Source organism: Ammospiza caudacuta, chromosome Z (assembly GCF_027887145.1).
Source record: "Ammospiza caudacuta isolate bAmmCau1 chromosome Z, bAmmCau1.pri, whole genome shotgun sequence".
NCBI classification, from domain to species: Eukaryota; Metazoa; Chordata; class Aves; order Passeriformes; family Passerellidae; genus Ammospiza; species Ammospiza caudacuta.
This window is the reverse complement of record NC_080632.1, coordinates 21,405,635-21,431,066: the sequence shown is the minus strand read 5'-3', so window position 1 is coordinate 21,431,066 and position 25,432 is coordinate 21,405,635. Positions and strand designations below refer to the sequence as shown.

The 25,432-nt window shown below is 41.0% G+C and overlaps 1 protein-coding gene across 1 annotated transcript; it reads left to right on the top strand.

Moving 5' to 3' along the window:
- Window positions 1-1,243: 1,243 nt before the first annotated feature.
- Window positions 1,244-24,422, top strand: RIGI (RNA sensor RIG-I). Its single transcript, XM_058823470.1, has 18 exons — window positions 1,244-1,444; window positions 1,536-1,670; window positions 3,486-3,664; window positions 4,160-4,310; window positions 6,091-6,213; window positions 7,047-7,160; window positions 8,051-8,204; window positions 9,069-9,327; window positions 10,038-10,200; window positions 10,612-10,713; window positions 12,749-12,906; window positions 13,541-13,676; window positions 14,574-14,722; window positions 15,828-15,918; window positions 16,625-16,795; window positions 18,255-18,406; window positions 20,224-20,370; window positions 22,100-24,422. The coding sequence occupies exons 1-18, from the start codon at window positions 1,339-1,341 to the stop codon at window positions 22,394-22,396; spliced, it is 2,787 nt and encodes a 928-aa protein (XP_058679453.1). The 5' UTR covers window positions 1,244-1,338; the 3' UTR covers window positions 22,397-24,422.
- Window positions 24,423-25,432: the final 1,010 nt, after the last annotated feature.

Sequence of the window (25,432 nt, the reverse complement as noted above, 5' to 3'; positions counted from 1 at the left end):
CATTTCAGCAAAGAGAGAGTCCCTGTCCACGGGTGCCAAGAGTGAAGAGAGTCCTGATCGGAGAGTCGGCTGAGTCACGACAGTCACACCAATGTGGCTACATGTCATTCCACGTTCTTCAGCAACTTTGGCACATGTATCCCTCTCTGTACATTGTCTCATGCCACTAATGCTTGATGCTCATTGCTTGAGTAACTATAGTTACACTTACATGTTAATTACTGATTGGTTGTCATGCTATAAGCATCTCTAGCTAAGGCGTGCCGAATTAGCAATTCCCACAATGTGCTTGGCATGTGGTCCTGTCTTGGCACAATGCTCCTTCTTGCTTGTTGTATCCATTTGAGGACAGTACACGGTCTATCTGGTTCAAGGAGAGTACATGGTCTTCAAAGTAACTCTGTAATATGCAGGCCAGGATTATCCAGCTCACTCATAGGAGCATATCATGGCCTTGTTCTGCTAAAAGTCCTTCCACAGAAAATGAAATGTCAGTGCCTTCCTCAATGCCCCACCTTCTGCTCCTCCTACCCCATCTGTCCTGTACAAGACCATGACTCAGCTCAGTGGTCTTGTGTTGGCAGGCTTTAGGAAGCAGGAATCTTGTGCTGGGCCAGTAGCTGTCAGTTGTCTGAGTCTGGCACATACACTCAGCACATGGTGAGAGGGAGCCTTGCATGTGGAACTGTCATGTTTAGCAGCACTTCCGACTGTGAGTACTTTCTGCCCTGCAACAGGATTGTCCCCTTGGTAAGCCCTCTCCTTGGATGTTCACCTACCTCATCCATTTTCTAAACGCTTTTAAAGTGTTTCTACCTTTAAAAAACGAAAAAAAAAAAAAAAAAAAAAAAAAAAAACCAAAAAAACCAAAAACCCACAAGCAAACAAACAATGAAAAAACACAAAAACCAGAATGCAGCCCATAAAAGCTCATTCAGCTTTTTCTCAGGACAAAAGGGAAGAGAAGGTAGGCCAATGCATTTACTCTTATTTTTCGCTGTGCTTTTTCTCACCCTGGCAGCCGCAAAAACGGGCTGATTACAGCTTTTCCAACCATATGCATGAGCATACGATTATTGGGGTGGGGGTGGCAGTCCCCTTTTTCTGTTGCTAAAGACAGACGCAAGAGGAAACCAGTGCTCCCTTTCCAGACTGCTTTCACTTTCCATTCTTCTGCTGGGCTGAAGTTTCTTTTCCTGTCGCTCCCTGCCTGGGGGCGGTTCACTCCCTGTTCACCCAGCTCTCTCCGCGCCACGGTTCGAGCGGGCTCCGCGCACGGGGCCGGGGTCGCAGCGCCGGGATCGGCACCGCCGGCGGCGGTGCGCAGGCGGCCTTGCCATGACGGCGGAGGAGAAGGGGAACCTGCGGTGCTACAGGCGCTACATCGAGAGGAGTCTGAACCCTGTGTACATCCTCAGCAACATGACGGAATGGCTGTCCGACGGTGAGAGCCGGCAGCGGCGCTGCCCCCGCGCCCGCCGCCCTCGCCCCTTCGCGGTCCCCTCACGGCCTGTCCTCTGCTGGCTTCTCGCTAGAGGTGAAGGAGAGAGTCCGCAAGGAGGAGGAGGAGAAGGGCGTGACGGCGGCCGCCGCGCTGTTCCTGGATGCTGTGCTGCTGCTGGAGACGGAGGGCTGGCTCCGGGGCTTTCTGGATGCCCTGGTTGCAGCAGGTGAGTGCCCCGGGCGGGCCCTGTCGCCGCTGCCCGGGCTGGCGCGGCCACGCCCGGCGGGAGCTGGGCAGAGCCCGGGCAGGGGCACCGGCAGGGCCGCTCCCCGGGCCGGGCCTCAGCCGCCCGTCCTGCCAGACCAGGTCAGGTGCTGCAGGAAAAGGGAAGCTGAGAGAGTCTGGCAATAAGCCTGTTAGGAAGTGAAGCATCTGGAACAATTCTGAAGATGGAGAAAGCCTCATTGGCAGGAGACTCACCCGCCTCAGAGCCTTTATAGAAGAAACAAGACAGCTATTGTTCTTACCAAATACAATGAAAGGAGGCTAAATCCTCCTGAAGCAGAAAGGCACATGGGTCAGGAGGTGTGTGGGGATTGCCTGGTAGAGTGGGATAACTTCACTCAACGACAGAGTCTTAAATTAGTTTTTTTTTTTTTTTTTTTAAATTACTCAGTGGCATTAAAAGCCTTTTGTTTCAAGAAGTAACCAACCATTAGTAGTTTATAAAGGTGAGTGTTCCACGGTAGCTATAACTACTTGATTTGTAAGTTCCTAATCCAGTTTCCTTTAGTAAATGGAACAGAAGGTATAAAATTAGCAGCATCTGCCAGCTTTCCTCCCTACATGTATGTTGTGTCATAGATCCTTGTTGGTGATTTATTAGAGATGTTGAACCCTACCATCTCATTCCATAAGCTTATTTTGTTCTCATTTCCTCACCATTAATTGTGAATAATTATCTCAGTGAACAAATATAACAAAGTTCTTATCACTTGGATGTAGCCCACTCATCCCTTAAAGCAAGTACTAGGTCCAGAGCAGCGTTACACCATAATAATAAAATCCTGATGAAATCCTGATGATCCATGTGATAATCCTGATTTCTGAACTGCAGAACTGAGCCTAGTAGTGGTGTTCAGTTTGGTGTATCTTCTGCAAAAAATTGAGACCATTAGCCCTCTGATTCAAAGTGCTATCCCAAGTAGTTCTTAATTGGGCTGGAGACTAGACTTTGGTATTACTCTTCTTTTTGGCAGATGCAGGGATAAGTAATACTTAGACTAAAAACATAATGGTGGTAAGTATCCATGCCACTCTCCCGCTCTTCTAAAAGGAAATAAGAAGTTAGGCAAATTCCTTCTGTTTAACCACAAGTTCCTCTGGGACCCTCATGTGCATTTTTCCACTTCAGAAGCCTACACAGCAAATCACACAGGTCCTTAAAAATGCTTCCCTGCTGCTGTCTGTTCCAGGACAGTATTGTCAGCTGTTTGATGACTGTCTTGATTGCAGGTGTCTGTCTTGCTTTCAGTCAGGGACTGGCTTGCCTCCATTACAGGAGGGATTTTTGTAGGAGGGTGGAGCCAAGGACAAGAGTAAAAGATAAAATGCAGAGAAATAAAAGGCTACCAGAGCATCTTGTGATTCTTTGTAGTGTCCCTTGCTCTGGGAATCCTGTGGAAGAGTATCATGGAATGCAAGAATTCCAAGGATTGTATGATTGAAAAACACAGATGGATATAGTTGCTTGGTGATGTGGCAATATGACCTGTGATATATTGTGGCTCTTTCTTGTTTTTGTAGGTGTTATGGCTCTTTTAGTACAGGGTTTTTCATAATAAACATACAAGTGCTAAAAAGGAAAATAATCAGTTATTAGATAAAAATTGTATGTGACTCACCTAGATTTTTATAATTTACAGGAAAAGATAATTTTAATTTCTCCAGTGTGGCTGAGAAAATGTTTTTTCAGCGTGTTCCTAGCTATTCTAGCTAGAGATTGAATTCGCAGTAATAATTTGTCTCTTTTTTCTGAAAGGTTACACTGGGCTGGCAGAAGCAATTGAAAACTGGGACTTCAGCAAACTGGAAAAACTGGAGCAGCACAGGCAGCTGTTGAAGCGGATAGAAGCAACAATGCTAGAAATTGATCCAGTAGCAATCCTGCCATATATAAACATGTGCCTGATAGAGAGGGAGTGTGATGAGATCATGCAGGTATAGTGAAATCCTGGCATTTGCCTAGTTTTGCTTCAGAGAAGTGCTGGCTGCCTCACCTGTGGGATGAATCAGCGCCTGTGTGACAGGTGGCTGGGTGAGGACAATGGCTGGCAACAGGTCTGCTATAATTTCATAACTTCTCCTATTCTGAAATGGAAAGCCTCAGAGGTTTATGGCAGAGAGAGTTTATTAGAGAGACTTTGCGAGGCAGAAATTGACAGAATAGCTCTGTGGTGTTTCACACCATTTACAAATATTCAAACAAATAGTCCACCTATTGTTATAGCCCAGCTAAGTTTAGTGTGTAACTACACTGCCAGAATTGAAGCTGTAGTGGGTAAATGGCTGAAGTTTATTGTAAGGCTTTGATTCTTTGAGAAGGCAGGGCAGTTTTCAACTGAACATCAAAGATAACAAATTCACCCACTCAGCACAGAGCAGTGGGTTTGATTGCTCAGAACCTACGGCAGTTTCTGTTTGTGGTGTGTGCAGATCAGTGAAAACAGAAGCAAGGCAGCTGGGATAACGAAACTCATTGAATGCCTCTGTCGCTCGGATAAGGAAAACTGGCCCAAAAGTCTTCAGGTGGCATTGGATTGTGCCGAATATTACAATGCAAGTGAACTGTGGAATATAAGAGAAGGTAAAATGTGAACTGATTTTATGATGCTCTTTTCCCATTGTTGTACCAGAAAGAAATTTCTTTCTGTTTCAGGAGAATCAGACTTATTTAGAAGGATACCATCAGACTACTTTGTGATCAAAAAAGAAAAGCCTTTTAAAATTTATTTTAAATGTCTTTTATATAAAATGAAATACAAATACTGTCCTACAAACAGGCAGAAATTAGTTTTTGACTATTTTTCCTGACAAATGGTTAAACATGCTACCTTTTCTTTGGTAAAGAGAATCAGGCAGAACAGGCTCTGAAAGCATAAAAATAGCCAAATAATTATCTTCTTTCTTCTCTTATTAATTCAACATTTGTCATCTTTTTGGCTGCTTGAGTTGTGATAGATCCAATATTTTCTGATAAAATATGATTAGTAATGTGATAGTCTAGCTTCTATGATCCCCAGAGCAGATCACATACCTTTTTCTATAAGAAATCGATAAGCAGCCCTTCCCAAGTAATTATGTTCATATTTTGTAAAAGTGCAAAATTGTCTCTCTTAGATTTTGCTTTTGTCATTGAAATTATTTTGTCATTATCAAATTTTTCATTGAATTTACCTTTCCCTCCTTGAAAAATACTTGTATAAGTAACCTGCAGCATAGAAGAATTTAGAGAAGAATACATTATTTTGCTACTGAAAAAGTGATTTTAGAGGAAGTGGATAAAGTGTATTATCTTCATATCTACATTTGCCATCTCCCTAGGTGGTTGTTTGAATTGTTTTTTTCAGTTAGCAGAATGGATAAACTATATTTAAGTGGCTTCTTCAACTATATTTCTAATTTTGAATTTTTTTTATTACTGCAGTCAAAGGTTGTAATTTCTTATCTGGATAACTAATTACTATATATGCATAATGTTGTATACATAATTAATAAATTTATTGAAATACAGGTTAAATCATACATAAGAGTAATACCTATATGTATATAGAAATTATTTTGTGTAGCTGTTGGCAATACATATTATATGTTCACAATTGTATTTTTTAAGTTAAAGTTATTACTGTCTTTTGGGGCAGTTTCCTCTAATATCCAACTCGGCGAAGCCAAAGTCAGCCTACTGAGGAAACACTGTCCATATTGCAAACATTTTACTGCTGGCAGTTAAGAAGAGTTGGTACCAGAAATAAATTGCAGATATTGTGTGCTTTCTGGAGCTAGATTGTGATGGATGGAGCAGATGTGTTCTTTCTTCCACTCCAAAAGCAGTGCTTTGTGATCATATGTTCTGTTTGCAAAGAAACTCTTCATGCAGGGCCCTGGGATGGTTCTTTGAGAAAGTATTAATTATAACACCAAAGAAAATTTCTCTTTGCATCATTGTGTAATATAAAGAATATATTCTTACAATTTCTAGGTCCTTTCAGAAGGTGAGGAGTCAGGGAGACCAGAATCTTGAATTTACAAAGCTTCTTTGAATTCCTAAGAGTTTTTCATGCTTGTGGTAATTCCATGCTACACGGTGATTTCTTGCCACTAAACACAGAGGATAAACTTTCCTCACAATCTGTTGTCTCTTTTGTTTTTTGGAAGTTGTTACACATGCATTGAGCACATGGTTACACATGGTTATTCTGAACCCAAGATTCTCAGTGCAGTCCATCTTCCTTGAAAAAGAGCCTATGTGCAGCATCATTTTATGTACTCTTTTTCTTCCAGCAACCAACTCCTTCACCTTGTTGTCACAGCAAGTGCATTTTAAAATCATAAAGATCAATAACATGCCTTTTTTCCCATTTATACAGATAATGGCAAAGATATTGATGGTGAAATGACAGATGCCTCTGAGAATTACTTTGAAACCATGATGACATTTTCTGAAGAAGCAGAATGTGATAATCTGAGCAAAAATCTCTCTTCAGTTTCAGGTAAGTCTTAAGAACTTACAAGTTTCTGGTTGGTATTTTTCATTTCCTTAGATTCCCGAAGGACACAGATGTAGTGTACTACAGTGGAAGGTACTGAGGAATTAGTGCAAATCTCTGACTTCATTTAGCTGTCTACTGTTTTAATGTTTAAAGGATCTCATGCTGGGTGTGCTGAGCGTTGCAAATATTAGGGCTTGCCCCTCATTTATTACATGTCTAGTGAAAAGTTGTTCTGTCAGCACATTATCAAAAAAGGTCCCCAAACACCAGCCTGTTGTTAATGCACCTCTTCCCTGATATAATTAATTCACACATGACCTGATACTAACCAGTTTAGAGAACTGAATGTGACTGCAAAGGATCTGTGCAGTGACTATCATGGCAAATTTTGCTCCACCAGTTATTTCTAGTTCCTATTCCATAAGTCCAAACACTCTGACAAGACCACAGTCTAAGAGAGTAATAATTTCAAAAGTCTGTAGAGCAGAAGGCTAAAATAAATCCTGTGCATGTATTTGAGGAAAAAATAATCCTGTGTGTTTTCATTCTGAGTTGAAAAAAGACCAGCTGAAGTGAACTTTGTCAGCCAAGACCTTAAATGATTTCATTTTATGAATCACAGTTGAGGGGTAACAAAAGTGTTCCATTAAGCTCACACAAAATTCTTGTTTGGTGCATCTGTTCTGTTAAAAGGCTTGTCTGTCAGAGAATGTTCTGTGTAGACTGTAAGGACTCTTCTACCTTTATCATTTTAGATTGCAACTATATGCGGCATAACATATTTTTTGCATTTTTAGTGCAACACTCTTCACAAAAACATTTTTTTATCCTAGAAAGCATCTATGAGTCTTCATCTGTTTATGAACCAAAGAAGGCTCGGAGCTACCAGATTGAGCTTGCACAGCCTGCTTTTGCTGGGAAAAACACATTGATTTGTGCCCCCACAGGTAAGGAGACAGACATTTCTTAGAAAAATTCTCTTGGTGCACGTGGCTGTGAAGGATAGGGAATGGTGAAGGTTGAATCAGACTTCTTCAGCCATTTGTTTCAAAGCTGTCTTCCTTGCAGTAGATCCAGATCTGCCCTGCAATTAATGACCATGGGCAGCACAGATGCTGGCAAGACATGTCTGTTGGCACATCAGTGCTTGTATTCAGCACATTCAGCTTTCATTCTATGTTCTGACTTCTGCTTTCTCACTCCTCAGGGTGGATTTTTCAGTTTAAGCCGGTCACTAATCTTTATATTTAATAAATTTGTCTTGTAAGTTGGAGGAAAAATAGGATGAGTTAGCTTGAGGCTCCCCTCTCTACTGCAGTGCCTACAACATCCAGAGAGGGTAATTTTCCCCTGAGCTCTGGAGGCAAGTGGGATAACAAAGGCAGGGACAGAGAAGAGCCCTGGCACAGCGAGCCTGAGGGCCAAAGGAAAATGAGTGGGAGAGGAGCAAGGCTGCCTGGGGAAGGATGGAAGCTGAAAGGTGTCTGAAGGATGGAAGCTGGTGTCTGTACATAGTCTGATTTGATGTGAGAGCACTGAGTGGAAAACAGAGTCAATGATTTCAAAGAATTAAAATATAACTGAAAATGGATTTTAATCCCCAGTGACTGCTAAATGGCCTTTACAGACTGAGACTCTGAGAGAGAAAGGGGTGATCCCCCACCTGAGTAAACAACATGCTCGCATTCAAATCTGTTCCAAATGTGTTCAAGTCTGGAAGAGTAACAGCCCCATTGTCAGCTCCCCTTTGTTACGAGACATTCAGATGGGACAAACTGCTGCTTACAAATGCATCTTTTCATACTAGTCCTTTACCACTCATGTTTTTTGTTTGAAGGATCTGGAAAAACTTTTGTGGCACTTATGATTTGTGAACATCACTTGCAAAACGTTCCCTCAGGACGAAAGGCAAAAGTTGCCTTCCTTGCAACCAAAGTGCCAGTGTATGAGCAACAGAAGAATGTATTCAGGCAGCATTTTGAAAGAAGTGGGTAAGTGTCATTCTCCCTGGTGGCTTCCTCCACAGAAAATAAACTGCCCAATTGGTCAATTGGTCAGCTGTGGCTAGGGCAAGATGTAATGTGTTTACTGGTGAACAAGAGTGTTTAACAGTAGCATCAGGATGATGAGTATCTGCAAGAATGGCATTGCCATGGCAGACTTTATTTGGAGAGTCTGAAATCTGGTTCTGGAGAGTTTAAGCACTTGTTGTTGCCCATCTATGGAAATGGTGAAAGTATTTCTGTACTGAAAGAGTGAGGTATACTTTCTCTTGAGACTCCTTTCACACCTGCTTCCAAAGCTGAGGCAGTTCCTGGCAGTAGCAGTGGGATTCCTCTTGCCATTCTCAGAGTCTCTCTTTTCTAAATGGAAGGACCCAAAGTTCTTTGTTTTTTCAACCTGTAGTCCGATAATGTTAGTCCACCTCTCAGACGGGACTGCAAATTGCTTAGAGGGGCATTAACAACCTATATCTTCGGATTTTGAGGGAACTGGTTACTCAATATCCACATAGGTATCCTTGTAGCTATGGGAAAAGGAGGCTGCTGGGCAGAAGCAGTCCCGTGATGCCAGACATGTACACGAAAGGGATGTTACATGTGAGCTGAAAAATGCAGCTTAAATGTACAAGTTAATCATTCCTCAAATATTACATATTTTTGTTAATGGTAGTTGAAAATCCAGTTATTTACCCTCAGCTCTTTTTTTTTGTTCTCAGCTTCTATGGTGAAACTGCCAGCTCCATCTCTTTGACATTTGAAACTTAGAAGCTGCCTTTCAACCTTGCTGAAAAGCCCAATTTTCTAGCTTTCCATGGCCTTTTTCTTACCCTGTTTCTTGCATCTTCTTTCCAGATACTCTGTTCAAGGAATTTGTGGTGAAACAGTTGCAAATATCTCTATAGAAAATGTTATACAGGACAGTGACATCATTGTGTTAACGCCCCAGATTCTTGTGAATAGCATGGAGAAAGGGATCCTTAGCTCCCTCTCTGTCTTCACTCTGATGATATTTGATGAGTGCCACAACACTACAGGCAACCACCCTTACAATGTGTTGATGACCAGATACCTGGATCAAAAATTTGACTCCTCTGCAAACCAGCTACCTCAGGTAAGGCCCAGCCCGTCAACGGTGGAAACATTAGAGGAAAGTGTTTTGCAATGCAGTCAGCAAGGTCTTGCCTTTTGTGCTGATCCAGTTCAAACTCCCATTTAGCAACAGCTGCAGATGGAAATGATAGCATCTGGGGCATTTTTTCATCCTTGGACAATTCCAGGCATTTTTCCCATGTTACATCTTCCCTGCAGCTACCAAAGGAGACTGATCAAGCATAGCAAAGATTGGAGTACTTGAGAGCAAATGGAACAGCTGAAATGGGAAGAAAGCATGTAATTTAGTAATCTCCTTGTTACCTCTCTGTTGCTGTTTTCTGCCCAATAAAATGGGGCCAGTGCCTCTGCTGGCATGAGATTTTCATCCAGCTGAGGAGACATCTCTGAATGAATCAAAGGATGGGTCTGGGTGTGGGTTTGCTCTTCCTTTGTATGACAAGCACTGACAGATACAGCTCGTTATGGATTTAAGTGGCTGGATAGTTTATTTTAAGTTTAAATCCTAGAAGTTGGAGTGCCTTGGAGTATGCATGAGTACCTACAGGATTTGGTTCTTAAGTATTTGTGCCTGCTTCTTGCGTGCTTCTCTGGCCTGTTTTGTTCCTCGTTTTTTAAAATGGTGGCAATTTGGTGACTGGTAACAATGTCTCCTGGTTTTATTCCATTTGTGACGAAGGAGCAACCACTGCTCTTCATGTGTGTGCTTAGATTGTAGGTTTAACTGCTTCTGTTGGAGTTGGTAATGCCAAGAGCACTAATGAAACTGTAGAGCACATCTGTACCCTCTGCTCCTACCTTGACATACAGGCCATATCCACTGTCAGAAAGAACAAAGAAGATCTGCAGAGGTTTCAAAACAAGCCAGAAACACGTAAGCAAACTTCCTTTTTATTTTCCTCTGAGTTGCAAAGCACCGTGATTATGACAGCTACTAAATTGCCCTTTATTTAGATTAAGATAAAAGCTTAAAACTAAGCTGGAGCTTTTTTCCCTGCTAGCTTGGAAGAAGCTGAGGCTTGCAGTCTCTTGTCCTGCAGTAAGGCAGTGCCCACTTGGGCATATTTTCTCTTTGCTGCTGCTGCACCAGCTCTAGTTTTTATTCAGGTCTGCCAGTGAGGACTGAGGGCTGCTTATTTCTGTGCACCTGGAGTGCTCGTTAACAGTAAACTTGATTGTGATTGCATGGAGCACCATGTGTAGCATTCGTCTAGACAAGAGTTTGTTCTGTGCTTCCCAAGGGAATGTTTTACTTAGTACACTGACTTATATTTCTCTTCTCTAGATATCAGATGGGTTAAAATGCGAGCTCAGAATCACTTTGCAGACATTATCTCAGGTCTGATGTCTGAGACACAAGTGTTGATGAGGAAGATTTACTCAGTGGGTAAGATGCTGTAATATGCCTGTATTGCAGTTCAGTATTTGATTAAATCAGTGTGAATCCTTATAGCTGCTACAGACACTATTTTTTCACTTCCTTTCACCTTAATTTTTAGTTGCATTTAACTAATATTTCCTACATAAGAGATTACAGAAAAAAGAATCAATATTTTCCTGTTATACCCGATTAGTTTGACAATCATAAACCTTTTTATTTGAATTTCATTCTGTCACATGCAACTAAAAACAGTGTGTTTTTGACACTGTCAGAAGCAAAAGGGCTTGCATTCAAAATGCAGCGGGCTGGATTTCTTTCATGAGTAATACCTGTGTGTTCTTATTTAAAGATTTCTCCAAATCTTCTACACCCAATCTGTCTCTGTTAGGAAAATAAATGTCACAGTGGTATTACTCTGAATGTTGTAATTTTTCCCTTACAGCAAAAGTTAATTTTCACACTTGCTGCTCTGACACTACTTGTGTTTTCTCTGGTCTCCAAGTTGCACTTGGAGTTGAGTTTATTTCTAGAGTTGCCCTGGCCACTTTTTCTGGTGGCCATTCTGTCCTCTTTATGCTTCTGGGTACTCCTATTTCCACTTTTTACCAGGTCTCCATTATTTTCCTTTGAAAGGCCTTTGAGGTAATGTTTCAGGGTAGGATCTGTGCAACATAAACATCACTGGAAAGAGGATATGGCTGCCCAAGAAAGGAAACAATTGTCAGTAGGGTTCCAGCTTCAGGAGCTACTCTGGTGGGAAGGTTTGCAGACAGGAGATGTATGATTGTGAAAAGAAAATGGTTCTCATGATTATGAGATTAATTCTATAACCCTTCAGAAATAAATTGATCTTTTCTGCTTTTGCAGAGTTCCTAAGTGATGTCCAGTAAGTGGCATTAATAAAAAAAATGGAAGGTAGAAGGGGGTATAGAGCAGAGACCCCCTTGCATGAATGGATATGCTCAGGATCAGCCTTGGTCTCTCCAGTTCTGGATTAAAGGACGTTGTCTGTGTTTAGACTGTTTTTTGCACACTGACTGCAGTGCCTTAAACCTGTTTACGTCAGTTCTAGATTTACCCCCCGCCCTCCACTTCCCAGATATTTGAGAGTGAATTATATTCTGGGGCAGGAAGGAGAATTAAAACAGCCACACAACCAAAAAAATCCCCAACAAAACAACCCAAACCGAAGAAGGCTGATCAAAGAACAGAGATTTTCAAAATGTGTGTTACGTTAAGCAAACACTTCTGAAGCTTATTTTGCATCACAGCTCCTCTTGCATGAATGGCTGTGACTTCCCTTCTGTGGACCCTGTGGTTACTGTAGCCATGAAGGATTCAGGCAGAGTGTGTATGCAGCAAAGAGGTACTGCCCAGTTCTGCCTCAAGGACAGCCCCTGGACAATATGCTTCTGGACTATTTAGTGAATGAATATAAACTGTTGAGCAGGTGGTAATTCAAGGAGCATGCCGTTTTTTGAATAGCATAGGCTTCTTACAGGATAAGCTTTGATTTTATTACTAAGTCCCTGCAGATGTGTGTGTGTACACACATTCCTCAGTTGAATTGTACTGGGTTAATTTTAGGCTAATGTCTGGGTATAAATTGAAACACAGGGAGTGAAGAAGACAGAGTCAGACTCTTCACAGGTGGTTCCCAGAGGTGGGGCACAAGCAGCAATGGGCACAGTCAATGGGCCCAAATAGAAATATTTAAACAACAGGAAGAACTTTTTTGCTATAAGGTGGTCAAACACTGGAACAGTTTGCCCAAAGAAGTTGTAGACTCTCTATCCTTGGAAGTACTCAAAGCCCATTTGAATTGAGTGACCTGCTCTAGGTGATCTGCTTTGAGCAGAGAGTTGAACTAAAGACCTCCACAGGTGCCTTCCAACCTTACTAGTTCTGTGATTGTATCATAAAACTGTTCTTTTGAATAGGCTTTTTAGAGCCAATATTAGTGGGAAATGTGTTATCCTCTAGCTAATGCTTTTTATTTGTTAATCAAGAGGAACAATTTTTTTTTTCTCTCCTTTAATAGATTCCATCTCCCAAATCAACAAGAATTACTTTGGAACACAGAGATATGAACAGTGGATAGTTTCCACTCAGAAGAAATGCAGACTGTTGCAACTGGAAGACAAGGAGAAGGAGAGCAGTATTTGTAGAGACCTTTTCATTTGTACTGAACACTTGCGGGTAAGTGTGTATCCTCTTTCCTTCCATACAGAGCTAGAGTCATTCTGTTCCTTCTGTTAAAAGTTCACCTAGAAGCAGACTTTGAGCCAATTGTCCTATTTAGATTTGTAGAATATACGCAGAGTTGGAAGGGACCTCCAAGGATCATTGAGTCCAGCTCCTGTCCCCGCAGAGGATATGCTCATCATGAGCCCAAAAGCATTGTCCAAGCACTTGTTGAACTCTGTCAGGCTGGGGTTGTGACCGCTTCTCTGGGGAGCCTGTTCCAGTGCCCAGCCACTCTGAGTGAAATCCTGATATCCAACCGAAACCTCCCCTGACTCAGCTTCATGCTGTTTCCATGAGTCCTGTCACTGGTCACAACAGTGAAGAGATCTGTGCTTGCCTCTCCACTAAGTGAGGATGTTGAAGACTGCAGCAAGTTGGCACAGGCTAAAGCATAAGGCAGCTAAGAGCTGTCTCTGTGATACTCACCAGGGACAGATTAGTGCAGAGGAGGCTTTGCAGTGCTTGTGTTGTCATGAAAATGGAAGAACACCACAAGTTTGCAACACTTAATCTAGCTAAAAAAAATTTGTGTTCATCCCACCCTGTGGGAAATGAGGCCTAAATGCTTGTGTCTCTTTCCAAGCAGAAATTCAACGATGCTCTCATTATCAGTGAAGATGCCCGCATTGAAGATGCTTTAGCCTACCTAAATGAATTTTTCACAAATGTAAAAAACGGACCATTTACAGAATTAGAGAAGCAGCTGATGGAGAAATTTCAAGGTATTTCCCACAGTACCCGTGACAGTTGTAGGGGAGATTAGAGCCTGTGGTCTTCCAGCTGGACCAGGATGGTCCAGATGTTTTCTTCAGAGTAGGTGCAGTTGTTTTTCCAGAAGCTGCACTTTCCAGAAGATGTGGTGACTGCATGGGTGCAAGTGCAGTGTTAGGGCAAGTGCGGGGGGACTGAATTTCTGGGACTGTAAGCTTCTAGTGCAGAAGCAGATAAAATAGTAATAATTGTAGCTGGATGCTGTAATAAGCTCTTAGATACCTGTCTTGGAGATAAGGCAACAGTGCCCTTATGGCTGTGCCCCACAAGTAGGGGGATGGTCTACAATCATGGGTGCTGGTAGCCTTAGATAAGCCAACATACACTGCTCGGTGCACTGCCTCACCTGCTGGCCAGTGCCAGTCTTCTGGGGAGAAACAGGTGGCCCTTGTACTTTTCTTATTGAAAGTCAGAGGTTGTCACTGTTCTCTGACCTGATTTAGTTAGCAGTGGGCTATATTCCAGCCTGTGGTCTGGTGTGTTGCAGTGTTGACTGCAATTTTAAATCACTGGTCTGTCTCGCCTTGAGCTTCAGTTGTTTTCTTAGAAGAAATAGTGCAAGAGCTGAGTTTGTTTTGTTGCTGTCTTTGATACACAGTATATCACAGAAATTCTCATGAAAGTTTGCTACAAAATGTGAGATATTCATAATTTGTTTTTTTTTTCTGGGGATTTTGTTGCATTTAACCAACAGATTTCCCTGCTTGCATCTGAAAAAATGGAATAGAAAATAAAAAAATAAGCTAAAGAGAATGTGTGTGCTGTCTGAAAGTAGGTTTGTGTGGGAATTCTGCTTTCTGCATTAAAAAGGTAAATTTTTCAAGAAACCTTTTGGTTTTTTCTTTCAGAGAAAGAACAAGAGCTGAATGCCCTTTCAAAAGATGAGTCAAATGAGAATCCAAAGTTGGAAGAGCTTGCTTGCATCCTGGATGAAGCATACCACTATAACCCAGAGACTCGCACTATTCTCTTTGCCAAGACAAGAGCCTTAGTAGCTGTATGACATTTGTTTTTAAAACTCCTAAAATGGGAAGTGGGAAAATAAAATGAGTCATCATATTACCTTTCCCATTTTGATCTGAAATAGAAAAATGTGCATGTATTTGATCCTTCTAATTTATTTTATTGTGTCTACCTAAGCGCTGATGCTCTGAGGCAGGATGAGTTTTTTTTCTTTTTCTGAAAACTACAGTACAGCTATGGTGTCTTTCATGATGTCTAACTACATGTTGTAGTTGATCATTAAGCCATCAGATTTTTATTTTAAGCCTAAAGTGAGTTACAATACAATGTGTTTTAAGAGTTTTGGCTTTAAGGTAGTGGTGTTATGAATCAGCAGCTCTACTCCATTACTGACTGCACATCAGGAGGTATTTATACATTTCTCAAAGGGTTCCTATAGCCCTAAAGAAGGTCTGGGCCCTGGCACCTGTTTGTGATCAAGACAAAGGAAAAACTTGGTGCAGCAGTTGTTCTCAGGACTCTTCTTATCAGTGGTCTATTTCATACTTGCCTATGATCAAAAATCTAGGCTGGATGATGGTTTTTTTCCCCTTACAATACCTTGCTCCCAGAAAAGGTTTGTGCTTAACATTAATGTGCTGCTAATCATTAGCATGAGTAGATTAAAACATTTACTGGAAATACCAGCTCTTGTCTACTGTAAACAGATTTATCAGCTGAATGACCCAGCCCCCCTTTCTATCATTTTCATTCAGACATGCTGGATGAATTGCAGACCAGAAAAAAATTAAAAGCAGGCTAAAGTCCAAACTAACAACACCAAGCATCTGCTGGCAGCTTTCCATTTTAGATTTAAAAATCTACAGTAGCTTGGCTGAATGTTGTTCTTCTGTAAGAGCAGTTTGAATGTGCTGCTGTCACTGTGTAGTGGAAGCCCAGTTTGTAAATAGCAACTACTTTCCTTTGATGCTGGAGGTGTAGAATTCAGTGACCTGTTATTTTATAAGAGAAAAATAGAAAAATGCAAAATTTTTAGCAGTGAAAGGCTGCTTGCTCTCTAGCCAGCCTTTACGTTTCTACCTATCACAGACTAGCATTTCATCTGCACAGGGAATCTAACTCCCTGATTTGCTCTCCAGGCTTTGAAGAAGTGGATAGAAGGAAACCCTCTTCTTAGCCACATAAAGCCAGATGTGTTGATGGGTAAAGGAAGAAGAGATCAGAAAACAGGTATGCAGATTTGCAGTAAGATATGCTAAACCACGGGTGGCTATGCTGCTAAAACTGTTCTGCTTTTCCTGTGTTCATCTTATGTGCCCTTACAACAGAAGAAGGTCATGCAGGTTTGCACTTGCATTCTTCCATATTGGGAAGACCTTGAATAGATCCTAAGGAGATGCTTGCATTTTCTGTCCAGAACCTTTGGTTAAAGCAGCAGTAGCACTGTGAACAGTACTTTTCTGCATGATTCTTCTGCTGGTTCAAAAGCAGTTTAGAAACTTCACTATCATATCTTCTTGTGATTAATTCTCATATTATCTCTGTTACTTTTATAGATCCCTCTCTTATTTTGTGTTTGGTGGCAGAAAGACATTTTAAGATAGAATATAAGCTACAGCTGAAATGAATTACCTATGGCTTAAGTTCAGAGTTAGGTTGGGTTTTAACTAACTAGGCTGCATGGGTGTCTCCAATAAAGATCATCCGTGTGTTGTGTTTAAAATGGTGTTTCCCAGGTTGATAATTCCTGTGACACATCAATAGGATTCCCTGGTCAGCGGGTATGATGTACACCCAGCTCCATATTAAACTTGAAGTAGTTTTCCAGATCAAAAGGATGTACTAATTTCTAATCACTTAAGTAAAAGCAAATGCAGTATCTTGCTCAAGGAGCTCTTCAGTGGTTTTTTGCTGACACAGTTTCTTGGTACTGTAGGTATGACCTTGCCAATGCAGAAGGGTGTACTGGATGCATTCAGAAATGACAAAGACATCAGACTGCTAATTGCTACATCTGTTGCTGACGAAGGCATTGATATTACTGAGTGCAACCTTGTGGTGCTCTATGAATACTTCGGAAATGTCACCAAAATGATCCAAGTCAGAGGTATGGAATTTCAGAGCTATTTCTGTAGAAACCTGTTTTGGCCTAGAAATGGACATGAAATGCTACTAAATGGCATCTTGGAAATACTGTAGGAATACATGCATGCCTTGCTGTTGTTTCTGTGTGCTTTAGAGCAAAGTCAAGTGAATGATGGGACATGATAAATTTGTTCACAGAGCCAAGTCCTTGCTGCTGTCTGACTGACAACGTAAATAGCCATGCTGCACAAGGTTATTGAACTGTTGAGAACTGATACCTCAAATTCACAATTACATATAAGCAGAACTATGGCTAGAAGAACTGTTGTCAGAAATATTACAAATCATTCTGTGACAATTTACAATGGACTGCTGCAATGAAATTTCTTGTATTGCCTTGGCTTCTGAAGGCCTTCCCCAGCCTGGTGGTTTATTACCAACCCAGCTACTCTCAGGTACATGAGGCCTTCACCCGTGCAGATTTCTAATATTTAAGACCAAAAGAAAGACACCCTGAGTTTTTCTTCCTTGCTCGTCCAGAGAAATCTTGAGACTTTGGCCCTGAATTTGGTAATTTTACAGTATGGCCAGTAGAGGAGAATGAAGAGCCACACTAAATACTGATTTCTGCTTCACATTCCTAAGTGGCATAAAACTGCCTGCTCTTTTAAGGGTGCATCTGCAATATTTTTCCTATTTCCCAAGCAGTTAACATCATAATTTAATGTGAAGTGATTTCCATTGTACTTACTCTGTACTCTACTTTCAGGGTTTGTGTATTGCGACCTTCTCATCTGTGTTTTGTAATGAAATAATTGGCCCAAAATTGACTTTTATGGATGAAAGGACAGTGTTTTTATTAAGAAGCCATCAAAGATGCAAAGAAGAGAGGTTATGTCAGTTTCAAACCACATACAGTCATGATTTTTGTGGAGTAAAAGCTCAAAGGAAAGTGTGAACACTTTTATAACCAAAATACTGCTAAGCTGGTATGAGATCCCTGAAGTTTTGCCTGTGTCACAGCAGAAGGTGCTTGCTGTTGTTGTCTGTGTTCTTGTCAGCACAATATTTCCAATTCCTTAGGTTTTTGTGATGTATGGGGATTTTGGGTCTTTTTAGACATCAATTAGCAGGGCTGAAAACTAATTAAGAAAGACTAGGATGAAGTTTTCTCCTTTACATTTTTTTTTACATGACAAGAAGACAGCAAGGTGCTACACAAAAATTGTATTTTAAAGCATGCCTGAACTCAGCACAGGGAGGCCACAGAAGCAGACAATATAGTACTGGCTAGCATATATCCATGAGGATACCTGGAAGGGGGTATCTTGTTCTGGTTTGTTTTTGAAGAATGCTCTTCAGAATTGTCTGAATCTGAACATTGCAAACAAAAGCAGCCATACAGACGGTGCTTAATAGTCTCATGGCAGAGCAGCCATTTTTGCACAGATTGTTAAGAGTAAAAATGTGTTGCTGTGTAGGTCGTGGAAGGGCAAGAGACAGCAAGTGCATCCTTGTGACAAGCAAGACAGAAGTGGTTGAGAATGAAAAACGAAACAGTTACAAGGAAGAAATGATGAATGCAGCTATTGAAAAGCTACAGAACTGGGATGAAACAACATTTGCAAGAAAGGTTTGTGATTTGTGCGGTTTTCGTACTCAAATTTTAAAGGCATAATCAACCTTCAAGGTATCAACCTTCACCTACTAGGGCTCTATGTAGGGCCAAGTGATAACCCAAGGGAAATGTTCACTGTACTTGATTTCTGACAAAGGCTAGGTCAGCAGAGAAGGGATACTGTGTACTGCCATTTTGTGAATATCAACTGTACAGTAACTGCAAAAAACTTAAGAGTGAGAGGTAGAATTTATGACCTGTTGCTTATGGAAAGAGGACTCATGGGTAAGAGCCTGGGGCCGTCTTGGGCACAGTATACAATGATATTGTGATGTTTTGCAGCTGAAAATCAGGAGGGCCAAATCCCAACGGGATATTCATATGGAGCATCACCAAGGGCTAAGGAGAAATCCCCATTCTTTATTGGATATGTCACATAGGGACAAAGATGAAAAGACTGAGGCTCTTAATGCCTTGTTTGCCTCTTTAAGACTGGTTGTTCTCAGGATATCCAGCCCCCTGAGCTGGATGACAGAGATAGGGAGCAGGATGAAGGCCCCATAATCCAAAAGGAACTGGTTATTGACTTGCTACACCACTGCGACACACACAATTTTATGGGGCCACACGGGATCCACCCAAGTGTAGTGAGAGAGCTGGTGGAAGAGCTCATCTATCCACTTTCCAGCACTTTTCAGGTGACTGGAGGTTGGTCAGTGTGACCACTCATCTACAGGAAGGACCAGGAGGATACAGGGAACTGCAGCCCCATCAGCCTGACCTTGGTGCCAGGGAGCATTAGGGAGCAGATCACCTTAAGTGTATTATCCATCACGTACTGGACAACCAGGGATCAGGCCCACCTGGGAAGGGTTCATGAAAGGCAGGTCCTGCCTGAGCAGCTTGATTTTCTTCTGGGACGGTGTGGCCTGCCACGTCCTGTGGCTTAGTGGATGTGGGGAAGGCTGTGTTCGGTGTCTCTCTGAACTTCAGTAAGGACCTTGACACCATTTATCACCGCATTCTCCTGGAGAAACTGGCTGTTCATGGCTTGCATGGGTGCAGTCTTTGCTGGCTAAAAAAGTGGCTGGGCCCAAAGAGTGGGAGTGACTGTAGTTAAATACAGCTGGTGACTGGTGTCAGTGGTATTCCCCAGGGCTCATGGAAGCCTGGAATAAGCCAGTGGCAGGTACTACTAACTCATTATGATTTGTGAGTCCAAGTGGGTATGGGAGAGCTAACTAACAGAGCTTTCCCCTACCCCCTTGGACTCACAGATCACCCTGTTTCCAGACAAGCTTTCAGAGATTGAGCTGTGCAACAAAGGGTGCCCAAGGCCCCCTGGTCTTTACAACATTTCTTCTCCTACCTCCAAGGCTTGGTGCAGTTGCTCCTACTTCTTCTTGGAGGATTCCATTTCTGCATTTGGTTCTCAGCTACAGGCTGTGCATTGTTCCTTCTTTCTCTGCCTGCAGTTTCGGCGGTCTTTGTACTTTCTTTCCAAACCATGAGATTCCCAGAGCAGCAGCATTAATTGTGCTATAGGGTCTCACATGTCTTAAGAGTTCACATTGACATAACCAGCCTTAAGACCAGAGGGGCTGTTGGGGGCTGGAGGGGAGCTGTTCATCACACAGTCTCATTCTAGCCCTGCATTCTAAACTGACAAATGTACCCTGTTCTGTCTTTGTATGAGTTGACAGAACAGAAGTGTGTTTCATTTTGTGTGCTTTAAGTAATAGGTTCCTAGATGTTACATGCCCAAAGTCACATTTAGGCTGACAGTGGGACTTCATTTCATAATGATCTTGATTTTTATTTATTTATTGCAGATACGTGGCCTGCAAATAAAGGAAAAGATGGTACGAGATTCCAGGAAGAACAAAACAAAACAAGAAATAGTAGAAGGGAAAAAAAATCTTTTGTGTGGAAAATGCAAAGCATATGTCTGCAGTACAGATGACATCAGAATTATAAAGGTATGTTTCTGTATAGGAACCTATATCCATGATCACCAGGGAAGTCAGCATTATTGAACTAACTGCATTGTTTGTCAGTGTGGAAGTGGCTATTTTGTGCAAACCGGAGGAGAATAGAAATTCTGAGTAAATCAGAAAACCACAGGAACAGTTGAGACTACTTCTAGTAGTATGATATGAGATATGATATGATATATGATATGATATGATATGATATGATATTATACGATATGATGTAATATGACATTATCCAAGGTGTACAAATACGGGATGCGGTAGGAATCAGTTCAGTTTTCCTGAAGCCCTTCTGAAGTCCTTCTCATGAATTTTGTTGAAAAACCCCTGATCTTCAACTACATAACCTTCTGGAGTTACTGCTGTATATTTACTTTCCTGATTAGCATCAGAGGGAAGTCTCTCTGCTGTTGAGATATTTCTCCCACAATTTCTGTTGACTGAAAATTATCTACGCAAAGTACTGGGATCAGCTTACAAACTCCTTGTCTTATGGGTCAAGTTGAGTTTTGAAAAGCAAGGTAAATCATGGTTTCACAAGAAAAGCCCTACAGTTCTTCAGTATTATTTTGTTTTCCATTCTGTAGGTGCAGTTCACATTGCTTCTCTGTATGTCTTGGGGACATTATGATTGTACTCTTTCTGAACATGCATCGTTTCTTTGTAGAAAAAAGAAGGCGATAATCTTTACACACAGAAAGTGGTGATCATGGAAGAGAGGCTCTTCTGAGGACTTTGAGCCTTTATAGTTCTGCTTTTTTGTTCTTTTGAAGCTGCTTCTATTTGCACTTCTCTGAAAAGTGCAGATGCAATGTGATGAGGGGCCTCAGGCCACAGCTGAGCATTACCATGGCTGCCTTCAGGCTCTTGCCAAATTTTTGTTTGTTTTCACCAGCTGCTTTTGGAATGTAGAGAGTGCTCACTATAGCTGAGCTATTCCCAACTCCTTGCAGAGTTGGGAATAGCTCAGCTTTGTGAAAACTTGGTTACATTTCTTTGACAAAAAACAAGGGCTATCTAAAGCACCTTTGACTTTTACTCTATTTTGTGCTGCTGGCTTATCACCTATACCTGCGCAAATAGACCCAAGAGTTCAGAAAACTCTTCAGTAAGTGGTTTTTGCTTAGCACTCTGAAAATAACACCTCAGTTTCTAAATAGTCCCTACAAACTGCATTTTCAGAGGATCTATCATTTTTAGACCTAAGCTCAGACTGTAAATATGCTTTCAAATAAGGCTGTTAATTTCTTTAATATTTTATTATATATATTATAAACAATAACTGTAACTCCTTCATCTTGTTAGGGTTATTTTTTCTACCACTCTGAAGTAATTGCATGACCTGTCATGGGAAACAGGAGTCTCTCAAACTTGTCCATTGTCTGAATTACTCTCTTAGTTTCAGGGACATGGCTCAAATACTGCAAACACAGTTTTTAAAAAGCTTACTAAGTTCAAATGTGTGTAAGCTGGTAACTGGGGATACACAGTAATTTTTTTTTTTAATGAGCCTGGGTCTGGGTCCTTCTAGTACCTGGTATTCCATGAATGGGGAAAGACAAGAGCAATGAGCCAAAGAGGCTGGAAGGTGAGCCTCCTGGATGACAGCAAGTGCCTTAACAGGGAGAATATATATTAGAGAAGGGAAGGGGAATGACAAGAAAAAATGAGGAATGTTGTTTCTAATCTTAAGTGTTTCTGGCATGTGTTTCAGGAATCTCATCATACTGTCTTAGGTGATGCATTCAAGGAGCGTTATACAACAAAGCCCCACAGGAAACCTTTTCAATTTGATGGTTTTGAGAAAAAAAGCAAGATGCATTGCCGAAATACTGAGTGTCAGCATGACTGGGGGATCATAGTGAAGTACAAGATATTTGATAATCTACCAGTGATCAAAATCAGAAGCTTTGTACTAGAGGATGTTGAAACAGGGACACAAATGGATTTTCAGAAATGGAAAAGTATTAATTTGTCTTTGAAGGAGTTTGATGAAGAAACATCCAGCTGAACTCAACATTTTAATGGATATATTGTTCTAGGGCCCTATGCTGAAAGAGCAGCAATGATCAATGATCAGTTTTCTATAACAACTTTTGTTCTTTATGCTAGGTCCATCACCCCCATCTGGCTAGATTATATAAAAGGCTGGTAAAGCCACTAAAACCAGTATTTGCTATATAATGAAATATTTCACCAGAAGTTTCACTAGAAGGACAAATATGTGCCTCGGTGTATAGATACAAATAATTATGGCTGTGAGCAACCTGGTCTGAAAAAAAATAAATCAAGTTGAGTGACTAACACCCAACTTTAGGTAATAGGCTACACCTTCAAGAATTGAGATGCAAATCAGCATGTTCTTTAATACTGTTAGTGTGTAGTCGGATTGCACATCCTTGTGAACAGCATGGCTTACTAGCACTTCAGGCAGTACTCTAGCTACTTTTGAAACTTTTAAAAAAGTTACTTTTAATGTTTTAGATATTGATATATAAAATTGAAAGAAAAACGTCCAGTAACTTTTCTGTAAGGAAGATACTACATCTCTTAAATCTATCTTTAATAGGAAATGCTTCTGCAACAGTAAGAAATGCAGTAGGGCAGAGCCCTCTTGGGGATTCATCCTTGTGATTAAAATGGTAGCACTTTTTTATATCACTGCACCTTGATCAAGTTGCTGTTGCTCAAGTTGCAGAATGGGCACCCTCCTGTGCTGCTGAACTGAACAAGTCCTAACAGGGACAAAGTGCACTGGATCATGGGAGGCAGTTCAGTTTCGATGGGGATTAGCACTTACCGGGATGCTCTGTTTCATGGATTGTCACCTAAATTCTCTCAAGACACTGGAAATACTCTAAGCTTCCTATCAGAGCTGATCTAGCATTCTTACAAAGTATAGGCATTAGTGTATTCAAATCTGTCCTCTTTACCCAGATCCCAGACTTCCCTGGGAAAAACAGAAATTCCTACAGAGTTATGAAATGTTGTACTTTAACACTTAAAAGCACCTGCTGATTCCACACATCTTCAATGAGCTTAGTATTCGGTATTTCTGGAACCAAAACCAAATGTATTTTAAGTTCACTTTGTGTATTTGACAATGTGGTAAGGTATGTATGTGCAAGAATTATGTTACAAAACACCAGAACTGATTTAAAAAAAACCCAAAACCAAAACACAACCCCCCCACCCCAAACCTAATTTAAGAGTTTTAAAAAAATGAACCTAAATTTATGAGTTCAAAAATTAATTTAAACTGCCTAAATCCTACTCAGCGAGGCTTGTGGTGTTCTTGTAAAGTGTTGTGTGGCATTAAAAGCAAAAGAATTTTGTAAGCACTGCTTCATGTTCCACCTTAATTCATGGCTTTTAATGTGAAAGCTGTATGCACTGTACAGGAAGGCTGAATCTCAGTCCTACAATAATTTCCTCTGTACTTAGTTTTTAACTAAAAGGAAACATAGAACAATGAATTAAGATGATCTATGGTTTAGATAATGCCTCCCCTCCAAAAATACTAGGAACAAAATACTTTTGAAAAAGGCTGATTTAGCACTGTCAGATTAAAAGTACATGGAAAAATCACAGTTCTTAAGTATCAAGTTGCTCTGTGAAAGGACCATCTGCTTTGGGACTTCAGGCATTTAAAAAAAAAATCAGTCCAAAATTCCAGTTTATAGTAGTAACTTCTGGGCAGTTGAACTTGAAAGGTTTTGATATTTTCCTACTCTTAAAACACAGGATTTCACACTAAAACTTTGCAATTCAGCCTAAGTACTAAAGGTTGATGGGATAACATATTAATAAGAATTTAGCTTGATACAAGAAGCCTTTCTTTCAGTACACTGCTTCAGTGAAGATGGGAGGGTGGAGGAGGAACACCAGCACTCTGTGGCCTTTGAGAATATCTGATTTTTTAAAAAAAACCCTGAAGCTGAAATTGCATAATTCTTACTAAGATTACTACCATATTAACTATGTTCACAGAATCATAGAACAGCTATGGCTGGGAGGGACCTCTGAAAGTCATCTTGTGATCCAAGGGATTGCACAGGACAATGTTAAAATGTCCAGACAGCATCTGAAGATCTCCAAGGATGGAGACACCAAGACCTCTCTTGGCAATCTCCTCCCACTGGTGCTTGGTCCCTCAGAGTGAAGAAGTGTTTGTTCACAGGGAACATCCTGTGTTTCACACTGTTTGAACCCACTGCTTCTTGCTCTGTCATAAAGCAACACTGAAAATAGCCTGGCTGCATATTCTTTTGTGCCCTCCATTCAGATATTTGTACACAAACAGCAGAGATATCCCTGAGCCTTCCCATCACTGGACTAAACTGACCCAGCTTTCAGCTTCTCCTTGTGAGAGACATTTCAGGCCCTGCAGGATTGTGGTGGGCCTCTGATGGATTTACTAGAGGAGCCACTATCAAGCAATAGCATGTTTCAGGTACAGTGCAGTCTTTGTGCACTCCTGAAGTCTCTTCTTTCATAACTGTTTTAACAGTTGGGTTTTATCCAGAAACAGCCAGACCTGACTGCACTACAAACACATTAGGAAATTACTTTGAAGTAATTTCTCCATTATATTAATTGTTGTGGCGGTTGCTGTAAATACAGTTAAGAGTGAGAATTATTTATCTATGAATAAGATTAATTTATCCCTGTAAATATATTCACATGGCACTGTTGATTGGGCAGTCACTGATGCATTGAGTGCATGAATGTAATTACTGGTTGCTAACTGACAAAGAAATTGCAGATGAGGATCTTGAACGTGTGGAGATTGTCTTCTTGACGGCATTAAAACGGATGGAATTGTACCATGCCAGTATTCTCTTAGGTTACAGAAGACTCACAGTATCTGACAGTATTTGTATTCATTCTATCTCATGCAAACTTGCCAAAGAAACTAGAATTAAAATAAATGAAAAGCCAAGACTCATATGATTCTGTTCCTACTGGGACAATGAGAAGAGTGTAAGTTGAAGTTTTGCTCTGCATCACAACACTAGGGATAAAATGACAGAACCACCAAACTTTT

Coding starts and splice junctions, on each gene's coding strand:
- RIGI (XM_058823470.1), top strand. CDS start 1,339: ATGACGGCGGAGGAGAAGGGGAACCTGCGGTGCTACAGGCGCTACATC. Junction 14,723..15,827: donor AGACAAGAGCCTTAGTAGCT/GTATGACATTTG, acceptor TTTGCTCTCCAG/GCTTTGAAGAAGTGGATAGA. Junction 20,371..22,099: donor ATGACATCAGAATTATAAAG/GTATGTTTCTGT, acceptor CATGTGTTTCAG/GAATCTCATCATACTGTCTT.